The sequence below is a fragment of the Myxocyprinus asiaticus genome, chromosome 4 (genome assembly GCF_019703515.2).
Source record: "Myxocyprinus asiaticus isolate MX2 ecotype Aquarium Trade chromosome 4, UBuf_Myxa_2, whole genome shotgun sequence".
Taxonomy (NCBI): domain Eukaryota; kingdom Metazoa; phylum Chordata; class Actinopteri; order Cypriniformes; family Catostomidae; genus Myxocyprinus; species Myxocyprinus asiaticus.
In genome coordinates, this window is record NC_059347.1 from 36,804,627 (window position 1) to 36,826,508 (window position 21,882).

General features: G+C 41.4%; 1 protein-coding gene across 1 annotated transcript in view; it reads left to right on the plus strand.

Annotated features, from left to right (window-relative positions):
- The window catches only part of LOC127440135 (carboxyl-terminal PDZ ligand of neuronal nitric oxide synthase protein-like), a 71,510-nt gene extending 52,710 nt beyond the window's left edge, over positions 1–18,800 (plus strand). Inside the window, exon 11 of the mRNA XM_051696562.1 lies at positions 15,645–18,800. Coding sequence (XP_051552522.1) covers positions 15,645–16,182 — 538 coding nt within the window. The 3' untranslated portion in view covers positions 16,183–18,800. The remainder of the gene's footprint in view (positions 1–15,644) is intronic.
- Positions 18,801–21,882: the final 3,082 nt, after the last annotated feature.

The window sequence follows — 21,882 nt, forward strand, 5'->3', positions numbered from 1 at the left end:
GGGGTTGTATCTGTTCATTTCTCCTATGCCACTCAACAGTATCAATCCTCTTTCTTTTTTCAGCGCTTTGAAGCTTTTTGTGTCATGCACCCTTCTGTTCATGTCTGTGCTCTTCTTTTATCCCTCTCTACATGAGCTGCTCCTCATTTATTATCTGCCCATCCAGAAACTGTCTCTGATGATTTAAAATGAATTCAGCATTGTTGCTCACTGCACACCATGTAGTTTTTTTCCTCAGAGTGTGTGTGTGTGTGTGTGTGTGTGTGTGTATGTGTTTATGGTCTCAAAAACTTGATCTTGAACTTTTGTTTATGTGCCTGAGTATATGTGTTTGTGGGGTTTTTGTTATGTGCGTATGTACTTAGCTACCGTTTAGTTAGATGTTAACTAAATCTGACAACCTCCATTTGGGGACATTTGGGGATGTTCTTATTAGGAAAAACATTTTATTTTTTTATTTTTTATTAAATACTTTTTTAAACACCCAGGGACCACCCACAGTCCGTTAACTGACTATATGATGCATATTACACTCAAAACTGACAAGCTCTGGCTGAAATCACCAGTTCCAATCTTATTAGATTGCTTTGCACAGTTTTCGGAAATAAGGAGGACAGAGTTTTTTTTAATTTTTTTTTATCAGTCCACCTGGAAACAAAGTCATGTTTACAGTAGGGATGCACCGATCTGATACCTGGATTGGTATCGGCTCCGATACTGAAGCTTTTAGATGGATCAGGTATTGGTCCGATGAGCCCGATCCAAATCCGATACTGTGTGTTAGTCATAGGGATGTCACGATGTGAATTTTTGATGGTACGATTATTGTCTGATTAAAAAAACCACGATTTCAAGATTTTTACCATTTTCTGCATATTTACCTATTATGCAACAATATAAACCTCCACAAACATATCACAACTTAAGTTTTATTGCAGCATTTGTTAGGACATGCAGTTAACATATACATTCCTACTTTTAACTGATAACAAGTTGAAAACAAGTAGGTAAATTACTTGAATTTAAGTAGGTGCAATTTTATCTATCTGCCCTCTGACACCAAAACGCACTGTACCTTTTCAACAAAAAGGTATGTATACCCTTTCAATAAATTAAAATGTAATATATATTAAAAATAAATAATAAAAAACAAAAACAAAAAACAACTATAAACCATATGTGTAAAGAGCACCTATTATGGTTTTTCAAATATGATCTTTCATGTAGTGTGTTATATAGCTGTTTGTGAATTTAAAAAGTTTGCAAAGTTTCAAAAATCAAAGTGCACGACAAATGGAGTTATTGACTCCTAAAAGAAAGAACCAATTCTGAACACCTGAAACAAGTAGTAATTCCAGACTTACTTCCTGTACTAACCTACATAATTTGGTAACAAAAAATCCGCCTCTGGTCTACATTGGCTGCTCGAGAACAGCTTTGACTCACCCTCAAGCACTACACTAAGCAGTAGACCAATCACAACAGACTGGGACATCTGACCAATCAGAGCAGAGTAGGCTCTCTGAAAGGAGGAGTTTTGAATGAATCCTTTAGAGCGGATCATTGAATGAGTCGTTTTTGACACTGGAAAAAAAAAAAGGTAATGCTGCAATTTAAATTATGAGCAAATTAAAGTGTTTTTTGACCTTGTATGCATGTAAATCTATTGTATGAGACCTTTAAAACAAAACTAGGCACGTTTAAAAATCATAATAGGTGCTCTTTAAAATAAAACAGTGTCAGGCCTTCTTTCTTTATTCAGTAATCTAATGATCAGCCGGATAATCACAGCACTTTTACGCTCACTGAAATCTTATTCAAGTATGAAAAACTATTTGGAGGCATCGCATTCACAATATAAATCTGAACCCCTCCTCTTTTAAACTTAAAATATACAACTCTTCGGATTTACACAGTTTCAATTCAGTGTTTGACTTTACCAAAAGGTAAGTAGTACACTACATATAATATTTACTGTGTTTGTAAAATTATTACCTTCATCTGGGCATGAATCTCTGGATGGTGACACTCAGGGGCCGGTTGCACCAGCTATACATACGTTACAACTAAGCCTAGTTGTGGGCATAAATGGGCACTAAGTCACAATTTACGCACTACTAAATATTTGAGTGTTGCACGATTAAACTTAGGTAGAACGTAACCCTACATATAAACAAAATATTTTTGGAAGCCTCCGACCAGGAGTAACGGTTGGAATAAAAAAGCAGACTGATATTTTATGACATCAATGAGCTCATGTTCTGCGTGACAGGCTCCAATCCTTTCAACATACATTATGATGTTAACATTTACACTTGTTTACATTTACAAGAGAAAAAAAAAACGTACTTTTAAGCGGCTCTTCAGCATGAAACCGGTCAAACGGTGCTGTTTTCAGGGTGCGTCATCAAGTTTCAACACATTCATATATATATATATATATATATATATATATATATATATATATATATATATATATATATATGATATTAAAATGAATATTTAGACAGGGCAAATATATTATTTATCAAATCTACTTTTATTACGTATCGTATTTTAATGGGGATATAATTTATTACAGCTGACAGTTACGTGAGCAAACAAGGTTTGAACATCAACAGTAACAAGATCAAATTGAAGTTCACAGCTTTTTAACACTTCTGTGTCAAATTTGAAGGCTGTTTATTGGATCAATACAAGTAAACGTCATATTATGCGACTGCGCATTACTTTATGGAGAGCTTACGACCTACTAGTTAAGTCCTGCCTTAAGAACAGGTGGTGCAACCAAATTAAGCACTGACTTAGTTACAAACTAACTAGTAGTTACTAAGCCCTTAGTGTGAACTTTACATCTCAATTTATGTGTGACCTTATGCACAGCTGGTGCAACCCTGCCCAGGTGCTGGAACATATTAGATGTTCACCGCTTTTGCTGACACTTTTCGTCTGCACGTTTTGCATACTGGATACCCGTCTTCAACAACTCCTGTGTCATTTTTTAGATAGCCAAAATGCTGTCAAATAGCTGATTTAATTCGCTTCTTCAGCGGATACAACACCGGGAGATCGCGTTGTTCAGCCATGTTGAGAGTTTCACGTGCGCCGAAAGTTCACGTTCTGCACGCGCCCCGCCTTACCTAGACAATCAACTTGCGAACTCCGTTACCATAGTAACAGCTTCATAGACCAGCCAGGCAGAGGGCAGGACCCACGCGCGGCGAAAGTAGTTAGGCCCACACTGAAAGACTCATTTTCAGTACATAAAAAAAAAATAGACAACATGGTTGTTTTTTCCGGTTTTTAGCCGAAGCTTAAACATTCTTACGGTTTAATAATCGCGACATCCCTAGTTAGTCATGTTCGTTACTGTCAAGCTCCAAAAATGACATAAAATAACCATAAAAACACCATTAAAGCAGTTCATATGACTCGTGCATTTTATTCAAAGCCACTTGAAGATGTGCGATAGCTCTGTGAATCACAAAAGTCTGTGTTTAATATAGTATTCTCAGCGCCAGCGCATTAGTGAATGGTGCTGCTCTGTTTACACTCGCAGCTATTTTTAGCCTTCACAGAGGGTGAGCAATATTTGAGCTCTACTCAAGAACAGCATCTCAGATGTAGATGCTCAATAGTTCGGTTCACTTATAATATGCATTTAGAACGGCACCGGAGCTGCATTTTACCAGAATTTGAATAAGAAGCGAATTAAATACTGTGAACTTGCCTACAAACAGACAGTTTAGAATGTAAAAATAAAAGCTTGAGGGTTTAAAAAGTGCACAATTTAAACATATTACTGTTGTATTTAAAATTAAATATTCATTATTATTATTATTATTGTCATCATTAGTATTTGTTTACAATTTATAACAATATTTTAGTTGAATGGGTTCCAAAAAATAACTGTGTGTCTGTGTCTCGTTTCGAAGGCTGCATTCTAGGTAGGACGTGTCCTTTGAAGGCTGCAGTATACCGAGTGTCCTCCTTTAAACAAGCCTCTTTAAACGAGACGGCCTTCATAGGATAAACGGAAACGAAACGTAACATGGTTGCTATGACAGCACGCCACTCTTTAACAAGCGCCAGCGCTTTGAGTGAGAAGGGAATAAAGTCCCTCTGGAAGGGAATGTATGAGGTACATTTTAGGAGAGTTATAATGATGTAAAGAGAAAAGAAAATAGATTTTACAGGTGTACTTTTAGTCTAATACTTTATTTTAATTATATATTAATATAATTATACATATTATATACTCTGCACCCATTTACTGAGGTACTTTAACTTGGGAATTAACATTCCTTGCATTTGAACATCATATTTACGGGCAAATTGGCGTTATTTTTTTTAGACATTTCCATTGAAGCAAAGAATTGTGGGTTATGAGTGCCTACGAAGGATACACCTCAAGCATCCTCCGAATTCCCGTGAAAGAAGGTCGCATTCGAAGTGTCCTACTCGCTTTTCTGAAATGAGACAGCCTCGATGACGTATGCGGCCGACAAATGTGACCTTCGGAGGACGCACCCTTCCAAACGAGACAGCCTGTGAATGAAAAGTGGAGTGATGTCTTACAACTAGATTGAACAAAAAAGAGATCTGAATCCTTTAAAGTTCAGATGCAAGTTGAAACATTTTTGGGAAAAAAGAAAAAAAAAAAGGCAAAAATAAAACATTGGTTTCTTTTCTACTGAAGACTTGAAGACTGGAGTTACTGTTAATTTTGCTGCTACATTATCCAGTATACTAGTTAATAATAAAGTGTTTCTTAATAAGCTATACATTTATATTGAAATAATGTGTAGTTAGAGGTTTGTGTTTCTTTACATATTAAAGAGTACACCCAATTAGTTCCACACAATAATGTAAAGATATTTTAAACTGATTATGCAAAAAAACAACACTAGTATAGGCTTGGGATCGGTATCGGCCGATACTGAGATTTCCGATATCGGAACCGGATCTGAAGAGAAAAAGTGGTATCGGTGCATCCCTAGTTTACAGTGTGCCCGGTAGATCCAATGAGTGCTTTTGAGGGCGAACTAAAACATGATTTGCCAAAGTTTACCAGGCTGATGGCATCAAATCTTTGAAAGCCCCTTTGTTTTGTTTGTTTTTTTGTTGTTGATCTTTGTTTGGTTTATTTAGTTTTGTTTTAATTAGTAACAAGTAAACTAGATATCAGTTGATCAGATGAGCGCTTTTGAGGGTGAACTAATCATTCGATTTGCCTGTTTATGAGAATGGTGGCATTAAAAATATGAAAGCCACCTTTTGTTTTTTTTTTGTTTTTCTGTTTAAATTTTTTTTTTGTTTTTTTTTTTGTAACAAGTAATGTCGATATTGGTTATTACAATGAGCACTTTTGATCACAAAATCACAGTTTACGAGGATGGTGGCATCAACTCTTTGAATGCTGTTTCGTGTTTTGTCTCGTGTTGTGTTTTGTTTTGAAAAACAATTAATATACAATTGTATAAATAAAATATAAATTATTGAAAAAAATATCAATATAAATAAATAATAAAATTTGTAAACATACAAAGTAATGTCTAAATGAAAACCTAATAATGCAAAAGGGTTTGTATGAGGGTTAGGTTTAGGGGAAAAATAAATAGCTTAAAAACAATGGAAGTCAATGGCAAGTCCCCACCATGATAGAAAAACAACTGTGTAGTGTTGGGTTCGAGTCCACCTTCGAATCCAAATTGAGTCCAAAAGGGGCCAAAAGCTGTGTTAGTCATTACAATGGTTATTATGTTTAGAATTTTAATTTAGTTTTTATTTCTACTTCATTTTCAATTTGTCAATTCAATTTAATTTAGTTTTATTTAAAATTATCCCCATCTAAAGAAATAATAGTGTATACTGAGATTTCTTTCTGAATCATTTTTCTCTATCTGCGGACTGATTTGGGGAAATACAGTACATACAAATGAGTCAACACAGTAGTAATTAGCACTCGCTGAGAAGTTATGTCTCACTATTTGACTGCAAATGCTACATCCAAAAACACTGGAAAAGCTCACTGATAATATTAGGGCCATGTAGTCACAGACATGATTTTCTAGTTAATTTGCGGGAAACCGCACAATGCAGGGCAGTTCTATGTGCTGCTCGTGTACCTAAATCCTGATGCGTCCGTGTGCGTCTCGCAGCAGCTGCCGCAGAATATAAAAAAAAAAATAGTAATTGATATTTGCTTGAGCGGCAGTCGCATTGGTCTGAAATCTTTAAATACCAACCAAAGAAAATTTCATTGAGCTCTTCTTTAACCACAAAAACATGGAGAATAATAAGTCATAAATTTAACAGAATTGTCCTTCAAAAGTGTCAGAGACGTAGGCTAAAAAAAGATGTACATAGGTTACAATACAAATTTCAAATAAAAATGTCATAACCAACTAAATTCATCTCGTAACATGAAGTTTAGCTTCATACACAAACTCTGTCATCGAATAATACATTTATTTTATAGTCTATAATTAAATTATAAACAAAACATTTCACTGCCCAAAATATCCTAATATTTTATTGTGCATGGTTGAATGTTGTGAATGGTGGACAAATGTTGTAAAAGAATGTATTTTAAGCAGCTCGTCAATGCTTTGAAAATAGTCAATCAATAAAAAACAGGTGCTGTTTATCTGTTTAGAATTGCTGTTTACTTTAGCAATAACGCTTTTCTCCCCTGACTATTTAAAACGTTACACAGTTAATTCATCAAGCATATTATGGACCAGTTCAAGCTGACAACACTGCGTGGACCACAAGAGACTACAGAAGCCTACATGTGCAGATACATTATGCCTAAAAATACTTAATATCCAATATTAATTCTATTTTTATGTGTTTTTATTTTGATATGATGTTTTTAGTAAACTGTGAGAGACATGATGTGGGTGACTTGACTCAATGAAGTTCTTGATTTTAAGTTTTTATCCACAATGAAACCGCAACGCAAGTACCGTCTTGGCTTCACAAACGCCACTCGCAATTTTACCAGTTGTCAGGTCCCGTGTTGTGTGAAACTGCCTTGTTTAGTTTCTATTACATTGGATACATACCCATCTTTATGTTTTCGTCGTGCCAGCCACCTCGGTAGTCAATGTTATACAGTAGTCTCTGTAGTAACATTCAAGAGTATTGGTTGACTGATGAGTGTGACTAGGTGCATGCGTATGTGTGTGTGTGTGTGTGCGTGTGTGCGTGTGTTTGCTTAAACACAGTGAAACAACTCTGGCTACGTCTACGACTTCAGGGGCTTATACAGCTGCATGCAGACAGAGATGTGTTCATTAAATTCTGTTTTGTTATTTATTTATTTTATTTTTTTCATTGCATCAAAAATGTCATGTCCCAAAGGCTCGAGTCCGAGTCAATCTGTTGTTGTATTAATCTTCCGTAATCCCCACTCGCTATTTGATTACCGCTACTGAGGCTAATAATGATTGGGAGAGGGTGTGCGTGCATGCTTGACATACACTGGGTAGGATTATGCATGCTTGCCATATGCTGAAGTGGGTAGGATTATACATTGATTCTAACTGCAGTGTTGCAGTGGAAGTCTGATTTGGATTTAACACATTTCTCAGATGTTTAGGTGAGAAGGTGTGTGTGGGTTTGTGTTTTTGTTTGTGGATGTGTGTGTGTGTTTGTGGGAAAGAGAGAGAGAGAGAGAGACTTATTTTTGTTTTTCTCTGCTCAGGTGCACGTGTGAGGAGCCTCCACTTCTGATTATCCACTTCCTCCTGTAACACAGCCTTCTTCCTTTTCTCTTCTCCTCCCTCTTTTTATGCTTTCTCTCCATCTCATGGCCTTACCTGGCCTCTCTTCCTCCTTCTTAAATCCCCCTCTCCTCTCCTCTTCTTTCGTCTCCTCTTCATTTTACCAACCTCCTGTGAGTATAACTGTAATTGTACTTTTCCGTAATCACATCAGCATGTTAAATGAGCATGAATGATGAGTACAGTGGTGTGTGTGTGTGTGTGTGTGTGTTGGTACATGCACTTTTGGTATCAAATATTGACAGGGTTTTAAAGATAATAAATCTTTGTATACACATGTGGACTGCACACACACAATATCCATTCAAGTATCAATAAATTATCTACTGTGTCTATCTACCTACACAAACACACACAGTCTCACACACACATGATCAGGAGCAAGTCCTCCCTCAGGGAGCTTTTAATTTTTCATTTAATGAACATATTTTATCACTAGCATCCCACTTCCACAGCTCCTGTACCTCCACAAATGGCTTAACAAGTGCAACATTAAATAATGAGTTTTCTGCATTATGGTGACATGTCAATAGAGATCAGTCTTTATTAGTGCTATGGCATTTTACACATCCCTTAAAGTTATTTTATTAGACTTATTGCATGGTTGGAGTGCCATTTAATCACATATCCACATGAGAGAGCTCGTTATTTTTTTGACAAATATCGAGCTCTGAGAAGATCAGCTTAAACCAGAAAGAATGTCCATGCTGGTTCTAGCTGGTGGACTAGCATAGCCATATTGTGCACTAGTAAAAACTGTTGGCTGACCATTCTTAAAGCTTGAAGGGAGGCTTGCTGGTTAAGCTTGTTGGAATCCTGCAGGGGCACCAGCAACCAACATCCCATGCTGGGGACCAGCATGTGAAACACAACATGTTCAACAGTGTAAATGGTGAATAACCGCAATATTATAGACTGAAAATGTACTGAAAATTAAATTAGCCAGACTTAGGACACCCACAGGAAGAGATGACAATGTGAGTTCCGCTGAGATGAGGGGAAAGAGATAGAGGGAGGCAGAAGGCTCTCTGGAGATACAGTATGTGGAGGAGGAGATTTGGCAGCATTTGGTCTGGGTCAGACTGCTGATGTGATCATATGCTAATTGGAGGAAAGAGACAAAGTGTGTGTGTGTGTGTGTGTGTGTGTGTGTGTGTGGGGGGGGGGGGGGGGGGGGCTAAATCTTAAACTTACACAGCCAGTGGACCATGATCAATTGAAAGTTAGTTTGTACAGTATGTGATGTTTAACTGAATGTTTTGCATTGTGTGTAGATTTATGTCTGGTGTTTGCTAAGAAAAGCCTCACTTATTCTGTTTTGCATACAATCAATTTTAAGTATTAAACTTCAGTGCATAACTCATACCCATATGTGCTATGAACATGAGTGATGCTTCAAATCATACAGCTTTTTGAGGAGAGGACTATTACTTTTCGAACTTGAGTTTTGCTGGTGGACAATAAATAAATTTTTCCATATGGGAACAAATTATTAAAGATAACTTATAAACCTTTAAAGACAGACCTACCATGAGCTCCGAGGTTGTTAATCAATGGTATATGCTTATGTTGAAACAATCAGTCCATATTATTTCAACATTTTAAAACAATAGTTTTTAATAGTGGAATTCCTGGTGAAGAACTACACTACCCATGATCCTTAAAGGAAGTGATCCACTAATCAGAGGCCTGTGGCACAATGGGAGAAAGGTGCCATCCATTGTTCCTGGCAGGCTACTCTGCCTTAGAGGCTCCATATGGTTAGGATTAGGTTGGGGCTGGGTTTAGGGCATCTGCTGCCTGCCAGGAACAAACCAATACCCCTATGTACAATGGGCAAGTTGCGGCCAGCAAACCATGCCAAAAGAGCTCTGCAGAAACCGCCCACTCCAATGAAGCACTGTGAATGATGCAGTCAAACTCCCTACACCCTCAAACTACTTATATATTTTAATATTTTGCAGTAAAATGAAATATATTGTTTCAGTAGTTATAATCAATAACTCTACATCAGTAGTTTTATATTTTTCCATAGTTTTTAATTTGATTAAAAATGCATAATTGGATTGTAGTTTATGCCGTAATAAAAAAAAACATTAAGTTCACAGTCTTGCATCTTTTGTCTTTTTGGCCAATTTGCAAATACTTTCTTGCTTCAAACCTTGCAAGAGTTGAAGAGTTTTATGGAATCCCTATGGCAAAAATGAATGGGAAAAATACTTAAGGAAACAAGACAGCTGAAAAATTGGCCAGGCACTATATCCTCATTCATGAAACACAAGGAGAAAGAAGTTCTGTATTCAATTTAATAGTGCACTCAGTAACTTTTTGTTTGTGTCAACTTGGACTTACAGTGATGGTGGTGTGGATGCAGCATCATTCAAATTGATAGTCATCATTCAATAGTTTTCAGTTACAGATGCCATTGTAGAAATTCACTATTTACAATCAGCTATGATTAATTTAATCCAAGCGTGAAAGTGTCCAATAACAAGATGGTTACTGAGATTAAGCGAGTAGTATTCAGCTGGTCATGTGATTTTAAAATGGCAGCCCCCATGAGGTCGCTCCACCCCAGGGCCGGAGTGGCATTCGGGAAGATAGGGAGAATTCCCGCTGGGCCAGTCAAAAATTTGGCCAGTTAGGTCCGTATGTTGATTGACAAACTTTCATCATATGTCGCATAACAATTGCCAACAGTCCGTAACATCCGGTATTTAAAGGATCAGAATTGCATTCTGTATTATAGCGGACGCAGTCTGTATTTTATCATCTTGCACCCAAACAAATGAGAGAATAGCCTGTGAGAGATGAAACTGATGTTGCGCCGCTTCACTTGACAGCACGGGAATGATCACGGAAGATCCATCGAGAACAGATAGACTACTAATAGCTGAATGGATGAACGTGCTTCAGGTAGCCTATAAGATCATCACAAGTTTAATACTGACTGCAGTCTCACAATCTCAATCGGTTAATCTCTGAAATCCTCTTCCCTAGCAGTGCAGAATGATAATAGCAAAATTATTTTTTTTGTCACAAAATAACAGAATACATAAAGTAAATGAATACAGATGCAACAGCACGACACGGTACGAAAATAATGGGACTTTACAGCTCTCAAAAGATTAAACTCAATGAAACAAACTGCACAGAGTGCCTTCAATGCTGTATAATGCGATAAAACCCTCTTAAAGAGACAATAACTATTTTGCCTTTGTCCTGAACATTTACATTCCAAGTAAAAGAAAAGTACAAATGTGTTATTTTTAGTCTTTTATTTCACTCTTATCATTGTGAAATGGCACGTTTTTGAATGGCATGTAAAAATGTAAAAACAATCACTCAACCTTAATTGTTTCACTGGATCTGTTGCTATTTTAATTATCTAAAATACAAAAGCACTGACCATTTAATTTGAGCCTGTACATCTTGAAAGAGTTATAAACAGTTACGGTTCTACAGTGTTATTATGTGCCTAGATAGTCTTTAAAATAAACTTAGTTTACCCGAAAATGAAATTTCTCTCGTCATTTACTCACCCTCATGCCATCCCAGATGTGTATGACTTTCTTTCTTCTGCTGAACACAAAATAAGCTTTTTAGATGAATTTCTCAGTTCTGTTGGTCCTTTCAATGCAAGTGAATGGTGATCAGATCTCAGAAGGTACAAAAATCACATAAATGCAGCATAAAAGTAATCCATACAACTCCAGTGGTTTAATCCATGTCTTCAGAAGCGATATGATAGGTGTGGGTGAGAAACAGATCAATATTTACGTTTTGTTTTTTTTTTTTACTATAAATTCTCCTCCCTGCCCAGTAGGGGGCGATATGCTTATGTAAATCACCAAAAACAGAAGAAGAACTCTTAGGAGAGAAGAGTGCTTATGAAAGTGAAAGTGGAGTTTTATAATAAAAAATGACTTAATTATTGATCTGTTTCTCACCGCTTCTCATTTACTTGCATTGAATGGACCAACAGTTCTTCTAAACTTCTTCATTCATGTTCTGCAAAAGAAAGTCATACACATCTGGGATGGCATGAGGGTGAGGAAATTATCAAATATCCCTTTAACATTCACTTATTTTTACAATACATACAATGATGTCTTATGACAAAGTGAAAATCTTAGTGAATGCCATATGTGGTATAATGACATGGGGAGCTTAAATAATTTTCAAGTAATTACATATATTGCATATTTTTGCTGTGATCTTGTTTTATTGTTATCATCTTCACCTCCAACCCCCCTTTTGGGTGTGGGCTAACTTTGACATGACATCCCGGGCTGAATATGAATCCCACTCCGGCCCTGCTCCTCCCCCATGTAAAAGAACTTTCATAAGGTTACTGATATGACTGAACTCATCATCTCATGTGAACAGCCATGGAAGCGCAGCGTAGTTCTAGCGGGAAGACTAGCAGCTGTACATCATCACACCATTAGCTAGGTAACTCCTAGCCAATCACATGTAAGCCATTGCTTTATAAGTTTGCTCACAATCTATCACATTGCTGTTTCAGTGTGCTAACACTAGTCCCGTCCTGCACGGGGGTAGGCTCCTCACCCATGCCTCCTATCTCCGGCAGGGTATGACAGTTCGGAGTACAAATTCTTCGGACCGCCAGACGGGGCTTACGCCAAAAAGAGACATTACATTTCTGTTTTATATTCATCAAATAAATGTCATCTTAAATTTCACTCAAGTCTGCAAGTCTTCCTGATATAAATTAATTTATACATATGTTTCAAAATTACCGTCATTCGAATGAGACAATAAAAAACCGAGGTCCTGACTCTCTGTGGTCATTAAAAATCCCAGGGCACTTCTTGTAAAGAGTAGGGGTGTAACCCCGGTGTCCTGGCCAAATTCCTCCCATTGGCCCTTCTCAATCTTGGCCTCCTAATAATCCCCGTCCATTAATTGGCTCTGTAAATCTACTCTCTCCTCTCCACCAATCGCTGGCATGTGGTGAGCGTACTGGCACACTATCTTTGCCGTCGCATCATCCAGGTGGATTCTGCACACCAGTGGTGGTTAAAGAGAGTCCCCTGTTCACTGTGTAAAGTGCTTTGAGTGTAGTGTCAGAAAAGCACTATATAAATGTAACATTCATTCATTCATTTATTCAAAATTACAATTAATTTATTTTGGAGTAAAACTTTTTTAATAAGGAAGAAATTACTGAGTGCACCTTTAATGCTGCAATTAATGTAAGAATGGTTTTACGTAAACCATACTTTACCTAAGAATTAGGTCCAGAGCCATAGAGGTGGGCTCTTTTGACTTTGGCCTGTAAGCAGTTGTGGCGAGCAGGGCTGGGCCGAGCGGCATCTGGGCAGCGCGAGGCTGAGAAGATAAGTGGCGAATGAGTTCCACCTGTGTGCCACACCGGTCTCGCGTTCCAGAGAGGGGCGGTGGAAGTATTTGAGGAGAGGACACAGCAACAGACTGGGAGAAAAAGACGCAGTGTGACGAGGTGGAGGGCATGGCCAGGCCGTGAGGGTACACGGCCAGTGCTGAATCAGATGATCAGCGGGAGAGCGAGATATAGGGGAGCCGGTTCCCGCCTCCTCCTTGCCCACCCTTTGCCTGTTACAGTGGTTTCAAAACCCGGGAGGGAGGAGGGATGCGCTGTCGTGGAGTCCTCGCCGCTGCCATCCACCAGGGGAGCAGCTGTGGCAACGGAGGGGTCGCTGCCGGCCGCTGAGAGCTGGATGAACCGCTGCCATCTGCCGAGAAGGGGAGGTGCGGTTCCGTCCGCCAGGGGTCGGAGGGCTCGCTGCCGTCTGCCAGGGGAGGAGTGGTTGAAGACCGGGCGACAGCATGTCTGGGGACCAGCAAGCAAGTTTTCTCTGTCTTTCCTCTCTCGCTCTCTGTGTGTCTCTCACTCGCCCTTTCCCTCTCCCCACGCCTCCCCTCGTCTCTCCCCCAGGTTCCTGGGAGGCGGGGTGGGTGAGGGTACACGGCCGGAGCTGAATAGGTACACGGCCGTGCTCGCCACATACCCCCATCACCAAACTCAGGTCGGGAATTCTCCGACATTTCTAGGGAGAGATCATTGGCATGTCAAGATAGTCTCCGGGTCCGACCCGCATGTGCCTGGGAGTGGGAACAGGACGAGGGAGGTGGGGGGAGAACAGAGAGAGAGAGAGAGGAGAAAGCAGAGCGAGACGGGCTCGCCGGCCCCAGACACACCATCGACTGGCCCTCAGCTCGCTGTACTGCTTCCGTCCACAACACCGGGCGATGGCACTGGACCCCTCAGCCATCCCTTTCGGTTGCCGTTTGATGCAGCGCTCCAGTGCCACCAGATAATAATTAATAATTATAATAATTTTCTTTATTTATCACATTATACATTTGCACATATACAGTGAAATTCTTCTTTTTATCACATATCCCAGCTAGGCTGGGGTCAGAGTGCAGGGTCAGCCATGATACGGCGCCCCTGGAGCAGATAGGGTCAAGGGCCTTGCTCAATGGCCCAACAGTGGCATCTTGGTGGTGCTGGGGCTTGAACCCCTGACCTTCTGATCAGTAACCCAGAGCCTTAACCGCTGAGCACACCCTCAGCATCGCGATCCTCAGTCAGCGGCGAGGACTCCTTAACAGTGCATCCTTCCTCCTTACTGGGTTTCGGCATCAGTGTAACAATCCGGGAAGGGAGGAATCTGGGAACGGCTTGAAAAAAACACATAGGCGTTTATTGTTGCACTTTTCAGCATCACACAATAAGGCTTTTAAGCTGAAACATTCACTGCACGAGCTGCTTTTCAGCAGACACGTTCAAGAACACGTCACACACAAAGACATCGCTCGTGCGTCTCTCTCTCCCCATCTACTGCTGTCTCCTCTCCTCAAATACTCCCACCACCCCTCACTTGAACGCTCTGCCCAGACGCCGCTCGGCCCCGCCCTGCTCGCCACAGCAGTCAGCATGAAACACCATAGCAATTGCACAGTAAAATGATTAAACACACTCAGAACACCTTAGCAACCATGTTGCAACACCCTGGCAACCACCCTTAAACAAAAGGCATCGTGATGATGAATTTTGAACAGACAAGCACCACTCATATTTTCAGAAAATGTAAAAATCTAATTAAAAGGGATTGTTCACCCAAAAATGGCATTTTTATAATTTACTAACCTTCATGTTGTTCTAAACCCAAATGGCTTAATTTCTATGATGGAATACAAGAGAAGATGTCAGGTAGAATATCAGGGACAGACAGCCTTAGTCACCATTCACTTTCATTGAAAATAAAACAGATGCAATGAAAGTGAATGGTTATTAAGGCTAACATCCTGCTATAAATAACTCCTTTTCTGCTTCACATAGATTTTTGGGTGAACTGTCTCTTTAAGTTCTACAATACTTTGTGTTTACTTGGATAGCATTTGCATGTGTTGAATGTATATGAGAGAGAGAGAGAGTTATATTGTGCTTTCTCTGTCCCACGCTGAGTGACTGCATTGCAGTTATTTTTAGTAGAGCCATCAATACAAGAACCTGCAGCTCTGTCTCCCATTCTCTCTCTCTCTCCCTCTCCCTCCTTCTCTTTCTACTTAATTCACCCAGCAGGGGAACTGTGGGACAGAGATAAGTGCACTCACACACACACTGAATGGAAAATGTGTCTAAAAGAATTGTGTATGAAGTGCTCCTTTTGATGATTCAGCACTCTGCGCTGGTCAGGCCACTCTGATCCCATTCAGATTTGATTTCCCTACACTTTAAGTTCTCACACTTTCATGCTATTCTGTTCAGTGTTTTATACAATATCCATTACCAAGACAAACACTATAGCTGAAAAAATAAATAAATATTTTTTTTGTCCGCAGGTTTAAACAAATCATCCCTAAGTTGGACCCTCCTCCCCAGCCCCTTAACCGCAAGCGCTCAAACAGGACTCTCTGTCCGGGTGTGGAGGCAGAGATAAAACCTGCAGCCATGCCCATAAATGAGTCTGAACTCCCAAACATGAACAGTAGCTCCTCCTTTCCTAACATCACCCTTTGCTCTGTTTCACCTGGGGATTTCTACTCTTTCACCAATAGCTACAGTGTGTCTTGTTCAGCCAGCGAGGATTCTGGTGTACGCTCGGATGACAAATCCCTAGTATCGCCCCAATCCACAGATGACCCAACTAATGACCAGAGCTCTGCTTTCATCTCTACATCCAGCACCTGCAGCAGCTTGCCTGAGGATCATCCACCAGTGGATGGTGGGACTCCACCACATTCTACAACACCCACTGGCTATGAGCAAACAATCCCATTGTCTTCGCCTTTGAATGAAACCTGCCTTCATATTAGCTTGAGTGAAGATGAACTTCTGGAGGACAGCACCTATAATGTCACTACCCCATGTAGGAGTTAGAGTTGGACCAGTCAACCAATGGTTTCACTGGAACATCGTGAGATTTCACAATAGTGATGGAACTCCAAGCCACAGATTTGTTGTAGAAACAAATAAAGGAGAAAAGGGAATAATTGACTACTGAAGCTTCTTCATGGCCTGATGAAATACTAACCACTCCCTCTTATTGTATTTTGCATATTGAATTATGCAAATCTTTGGCTTCTTGATCAATGACTCTGTACTGACTTTTTGTAGCATAATAAAATGGCATGTTCCTTTATTTGCAATGCCTTAAAAGATTTTTATCTATAAAAACATTGCTGAAAGAACATTTAGTATGATTCAGAATAGAAGACTATTGACAGATGGATAGAGTGTATTTTTATAGACTGAAAATGAATAGTTATTTTAGCCTTTAGACAAGCAATGAATGGAGTACTTGGACACATACTAAGATGCATAGGAACTGCTTTTGTTAGTGCCACCAATAACTGTGTTCATCTTTAAAGGTGATGTGTGTATCATTTTCTATGTTAAAATACACAGCTTAATGTGGATGGACAATTATACGTAAGCCATTCATAGGTTGTTCAAAAGACCCTATCAGAACTTTACTTTGTTTGAGCATCCCAATCAGGCTGACAGTATGAAATTAAATCAACCAATGGCATGAATATGGGGCAGGACTATTTGTTTCATCTTAACAATATCAGAATTGGAGAGTCTCAGTCTGGAAAGCTGATTGAAAATAGTAATTATTTTGCAATTCCTTTAAAGGTGAGGTGAGAAATTACACACCTCACATTTAAAGGTATAGTTCACCCAAAAATGAAAATTCTCTCATCATTTACTCACCCTCATGCCATCCCAGATGTGTATGACTTTCTTTCTTCTCCAGAGCACAAAATTATGATTTTAAGAAGAATATTTCAGCTCAGTTGGTCCATTCAATGAAGGTCTTAATAACAAATATAGCAATCATAAAATTAATGCATACGGCTCCAGTGTTTTAATCCATATCTTAAGAAGTGATATGATAGGTGTGGGTGAGAAACAGATCTATATTTACTAAGTCCTTTTTTGCTAGAAATTCTTCTCCCTGCCCTGTAGGGGGCGATATGCACAAAGAATGTGAATCACCAAAAACACAAGAAGAAGAAAGTGAAAGTTAAAGTGGAGATTGACTGAGCAGGGAGGAAAATTTATAGTAAAAAAAAAAAAAAGACTTAAATATTTATCTGTTCCTCACCCACACCTGTGATGATAAATGATTAGACAGTTTTCTTTTTTGGGTGAACAGTTCCTTTAAGTTGTTGGGCACACAGTGTGTGATTTTTATATCAGTTCAGCGCCAGTGTTTCTACTGATATTTGCTGCAATGCAATTGTATTATATTTATATGTTCTTTGGATGTTAAAGAGCAGTTATATATATATCAAAGAAAACCCAGAGCAATAGAAAATGTGAGGAACAGGTATGTTAGCATAAGAGGTAGGACTATAAAAGCGGCGAAAGGATAGTTGAGGAACATATAGAATGTTGACGTAAAAATATGTGTGAATGTGTGCAAATTGAGGTGAAATAAGGATATTCTTTCAAGAATTCACAACTGTACACTTGCAGGCATTTTGTTTTATTCTGTGAAATGTGAGATTGAATAACTAAACAAGGCAGAGTGGATATATGACTGGAGACAGAAAAATGGTAAATGATTACGTCTAGACATCTTGAAAGGTGGAACCTTCCTCTCTGATTTCATGGCTGTACCAATCAAGGTAAAATTAGGCAAGGTAAATATCACTTTTTCCAGGTGGAAAGGCTGCAAAGAAAACAGATGGAGAGAGTAGAGGTGTTGCATTAGCAGATATCACTGCCTTTCTCAGTAAACCACTGGCATATTGTGATCACCATAGTGATCCCTTTTTCAAATAAACCACCAGATCATCTGCTTAGGAACTTTTTGAAGTGTGAGTGTGAACATGTGCTTTTTGCTGATATAGGTTAGCAGGACACTTCTAAAAGAGAAGGTAAGGTAGTAGAGGAAGGAGATGGAAGAGAGAAAAGAAATTGTGTTTTGAATTGTTTTGCAACTACAGCAGCAACTATAGCAATAAAAGAAATGAACAAATAAAACATGGCTAGTTATTCTTGGTGCTCAAAAAGTTTGATACATTTCATTAATTATTTCCTATTCAAAATTCCACAAAACAAAATAACCATACATGTTGATAGTTTTTAAATTGCCAAATTACATTACTGAGTGACAGCAACTGGGGTACCCTCCATAGAAGAGGTGAGGATACAGCATACTTCCCTAAATTCTTAAATTCCTAAATTCTTGTTTGTCAAAAGGTTTGACCTTGTTTGTCCCCCTTTTCTGTGGTTGCCCCCAAACTCTGGAACAGTCTCCCCTTTCACGTGAGGTCAGCTCCTTCTCTAGTTGTTTTTAAATCTTCACTAAAATAGTATTTTTACTGTTCAGCTTTTGACATTGCTCAATTAATTGTATTACTTGTTTGTTTATTTGTTTGTTTTTTTCTATATATATTTACAGTATCTTTTTAAATTTTGGTTTTATTGGACTGTTTGGATGAACTGCTGTTGTTTTTAAATGTGCTTTATAATTAAATTTTGACTTTGACTTGACTTGATCTCTAGCAGTTTAGTCCCCTAGTTCCCTATCTGTCACTCACTCAACGTTGGTGTCGATGTAGTGACACTAGGGGTCACTCTTGGGAGCCCGAGACACCTCTGGTCTTTGATAAAAGGCCAATGAAAATTGGCGAGTGGTATTTGCATGCCACTCCCCCGGACATTCGGGTATAAAAGGAGCTGGTATGCAACCACTCACTTTCTCTTCGGAGCCGAACGGTCATGCTCATTGAGCTGAATACTACTGTTCATTCACCTCTGCTGGATCTGACGGCGCATTTCAGCGGCTTCTCCCCCCTCTGCACTGGTGCACTGCAGAGAACGCCCCTGGGCGCTTTGGTAGAAAAACTAGAGAGTATATTTTCTGAAAGAGCATTTTTCCCCTCTAAAAGAGTATATATTTCCCTAAAAGAGCGCACACACAGAATGTCTTTTTAAAGACGCGTCTTTTTAAAGATGCTTTTCCGATTGTGTGTTATTCCTGGTTGTGCTCGTTATCTCTCGCCTTCTAACGGTCACGTTCACTGTCTTTCGTGTCTGGGCACTGCTCACGCGGTGACAGCATTTGTGGATGGTCATGTTCTCATTGAGAGAATATGTCCATGGCAACGTTGCGGTCGCGGCTCGCCTTCGTAAGAAAGCGAGCCACCCCAGAGGCTCCCGCCTCGGTCCTTTTACCCATGGGTATGAGGCCAGCGTGGCTAGCACTAGGGGCGATTTGGGGACCCCAATGGGACCGCCTCCGCCGGGTATCCCCCCGTGGACCTCCCATTCCCCAGCACGCTCGTCTGCCCTGATCGGGCTTCCGGGTGAGTCTGCCAGCTCGTCTCACGGCGAGTTTGACCTCTTATTCGGAGCCCGCGAAAGTGATGAGCTCTCGTCCAGTCGGAAGCCTCAGCTGGGCTCCTCCCTTCGAGGTCGATTGCCCAGTCACAGGCTGACGCGGAGATGACGACATGCTTTCCCGGGCAGCCGCGATCGTCGGTTAGAGTGGATTTCATCGCTCTTCCCTGAACCCTCGCGGCTCGGTGATTGGTTCCTGGGCTCGCGGCGCCACTCAAAGCCACGCCCCACCCCCGTTCCTTTCTTCCCGGAAGTGCATGAAGAGCTGACAAGGTCGCGGGAGGCACTTTTTACTGCCCTCGATGGTGGGGTGGCCAAGGGCTATTCGGCAATCCCCCGGTGGATAAAGGCGCTCGCAGTGCACCTATGCCCGCAGAGCGCCGCCACCTGGCATGGGTGCCCAAAGCCCCCGTCCAAGGCCTGTAGGTTTATGTCATCTCTGACGGCCAAGGCCTACGGTTCCGCTGGACAAGCCGCCTCCGCCCTGCACGCCATGGCTCTCCTGAAAGTCCGCCAAGGTGCTAAAGGAACTGCACGAGGGTAGTTCCTCCCCGGTATTGATGCAGGAACTGCGCTCGGTGACCGACCTCGCTCTCCGAGCGACGGAGGTCATGGCGCGGTCTCTCGGGCGGACGATGGCCACACTAGTGGTCCAGGAGCGCCACTTTTGGCTCAACCTGGTCGAGATGGGTGAGGCCGACAAGACACGATTCCTTGCTGCCCCCATTTCCCAGGCGGGCCTATTCGGCGACACCATCGAGGACTTTGCCCAGCAATTCTCGATGGTAGAGCAGTAGATGGATGCTAGCCGGCATATCCTGCCCCGGCACGGCTCAAGATCCCGCACCCCGTCTACTCATCGCCAAGGGCGTCCCCCTGCGGTGACTGCACCGGCTCCGCCGCAGCCCGCCCCTTTGGCCCAGCCCCGGCGTGGAGCCCACCGCAGGAAGCAGACGCCACCCGTCTCGCGGCCGCCCAGAACCCGTGAAAGGCTTTAAAGCGCCCTTGAGATGGGCGACCCAGGAACAACGAAACCCGATGCTCTGGAGCTGGTAAGCTGATCTTCATCTTTTTGTTACCTTTTGCATTTTGCGCTGCATGCCCAAGTGACTGCAGTACTCAAGAGCTCAGCAAGAGCGGTTTCCTTGTTCCCTTGGTCAAATATCTGGTGTGTACGGCCGTCATCACGACCACCGTCCACCACTCCATTTGGCAGGTTTGGCGCTCCAGCGGCGGTCTCCCGCCCCTGAGCGCCCAGCAGTGGCACAAAGGAGCCAGGTAAGTGCTTCAATGTCCTTAGACTCAGCACGGCCATGACGTGGTGCGGCACCTCGAGCTCTGCCCCGCTGCGAGGCCCCACCTGCTGGTACATCCGATGACGTTGTCCCTTTGGTCCCCCTTGTGCGGAACTTGGGCGCATGGCTTGCACTTTCCAATCCGTCACGAGGGCTGGTCCGTACCGTCCGACTCGGCTTCAGCGGTGTCCACTTCACCTTGGTGATAGACGAAAACGCTGCTACCTTGCGCGGAGATCGCTACCCTCCTACGGAAGGGCGCGATAGAACCTGTCCCTCCAGCCGGGATGAAGAAGGGGTTTTTTCAGCCCCTACTTCATCGTACCGAAAAATGGCGGTGGGTTGAGGCCAATCTTGGACCTGTGAGTTCTGAACTAGGCTTTACACAGACTCCCGTTCAAGATGCTGATGCAAAAATGCATTCTGACAAGTGTCCGGCATCAAGATTGGTTCACGGCGGTAGACCTGAAGGATGTGTACTTCCACGCTTCGATCCTTCCTTGACACAGACCCTTCCTGCGGTTCACGTTCGAGGTCAGTCCTCCCTTTCAGCCTGTCCCTGTCTCCTCGCATCTTTACGAAGGTCGCTGAGGCTGCCCTTGCACCGTTAAGGGAGGTGGGCATTCGCGTTCTCAACTATCTCAATGACTGGCTAATCCTAACTCACTCTCGAGATGTGTTGTGCGCACACAGGGACCTGGTGCTCTCACACCTCAGCCGACTAGGGCTTTGGGTCAACTGGGAAAAGAGCAAGCTCTTCCCGGTTCAGAGCATCTCTTTTCTCGGTTTGGAGTTGGACTCAGTCTCCTTGACGGCGCGCCTTATGAACGAGCGCGCCCAGTCGGTGCTGGCCTGTTTGAAGGCGTTCAGACAGGGAACAGTGGTTCCACTGAAACTTTTCAGAGGCTCCTGGGGCATATGGCATCCT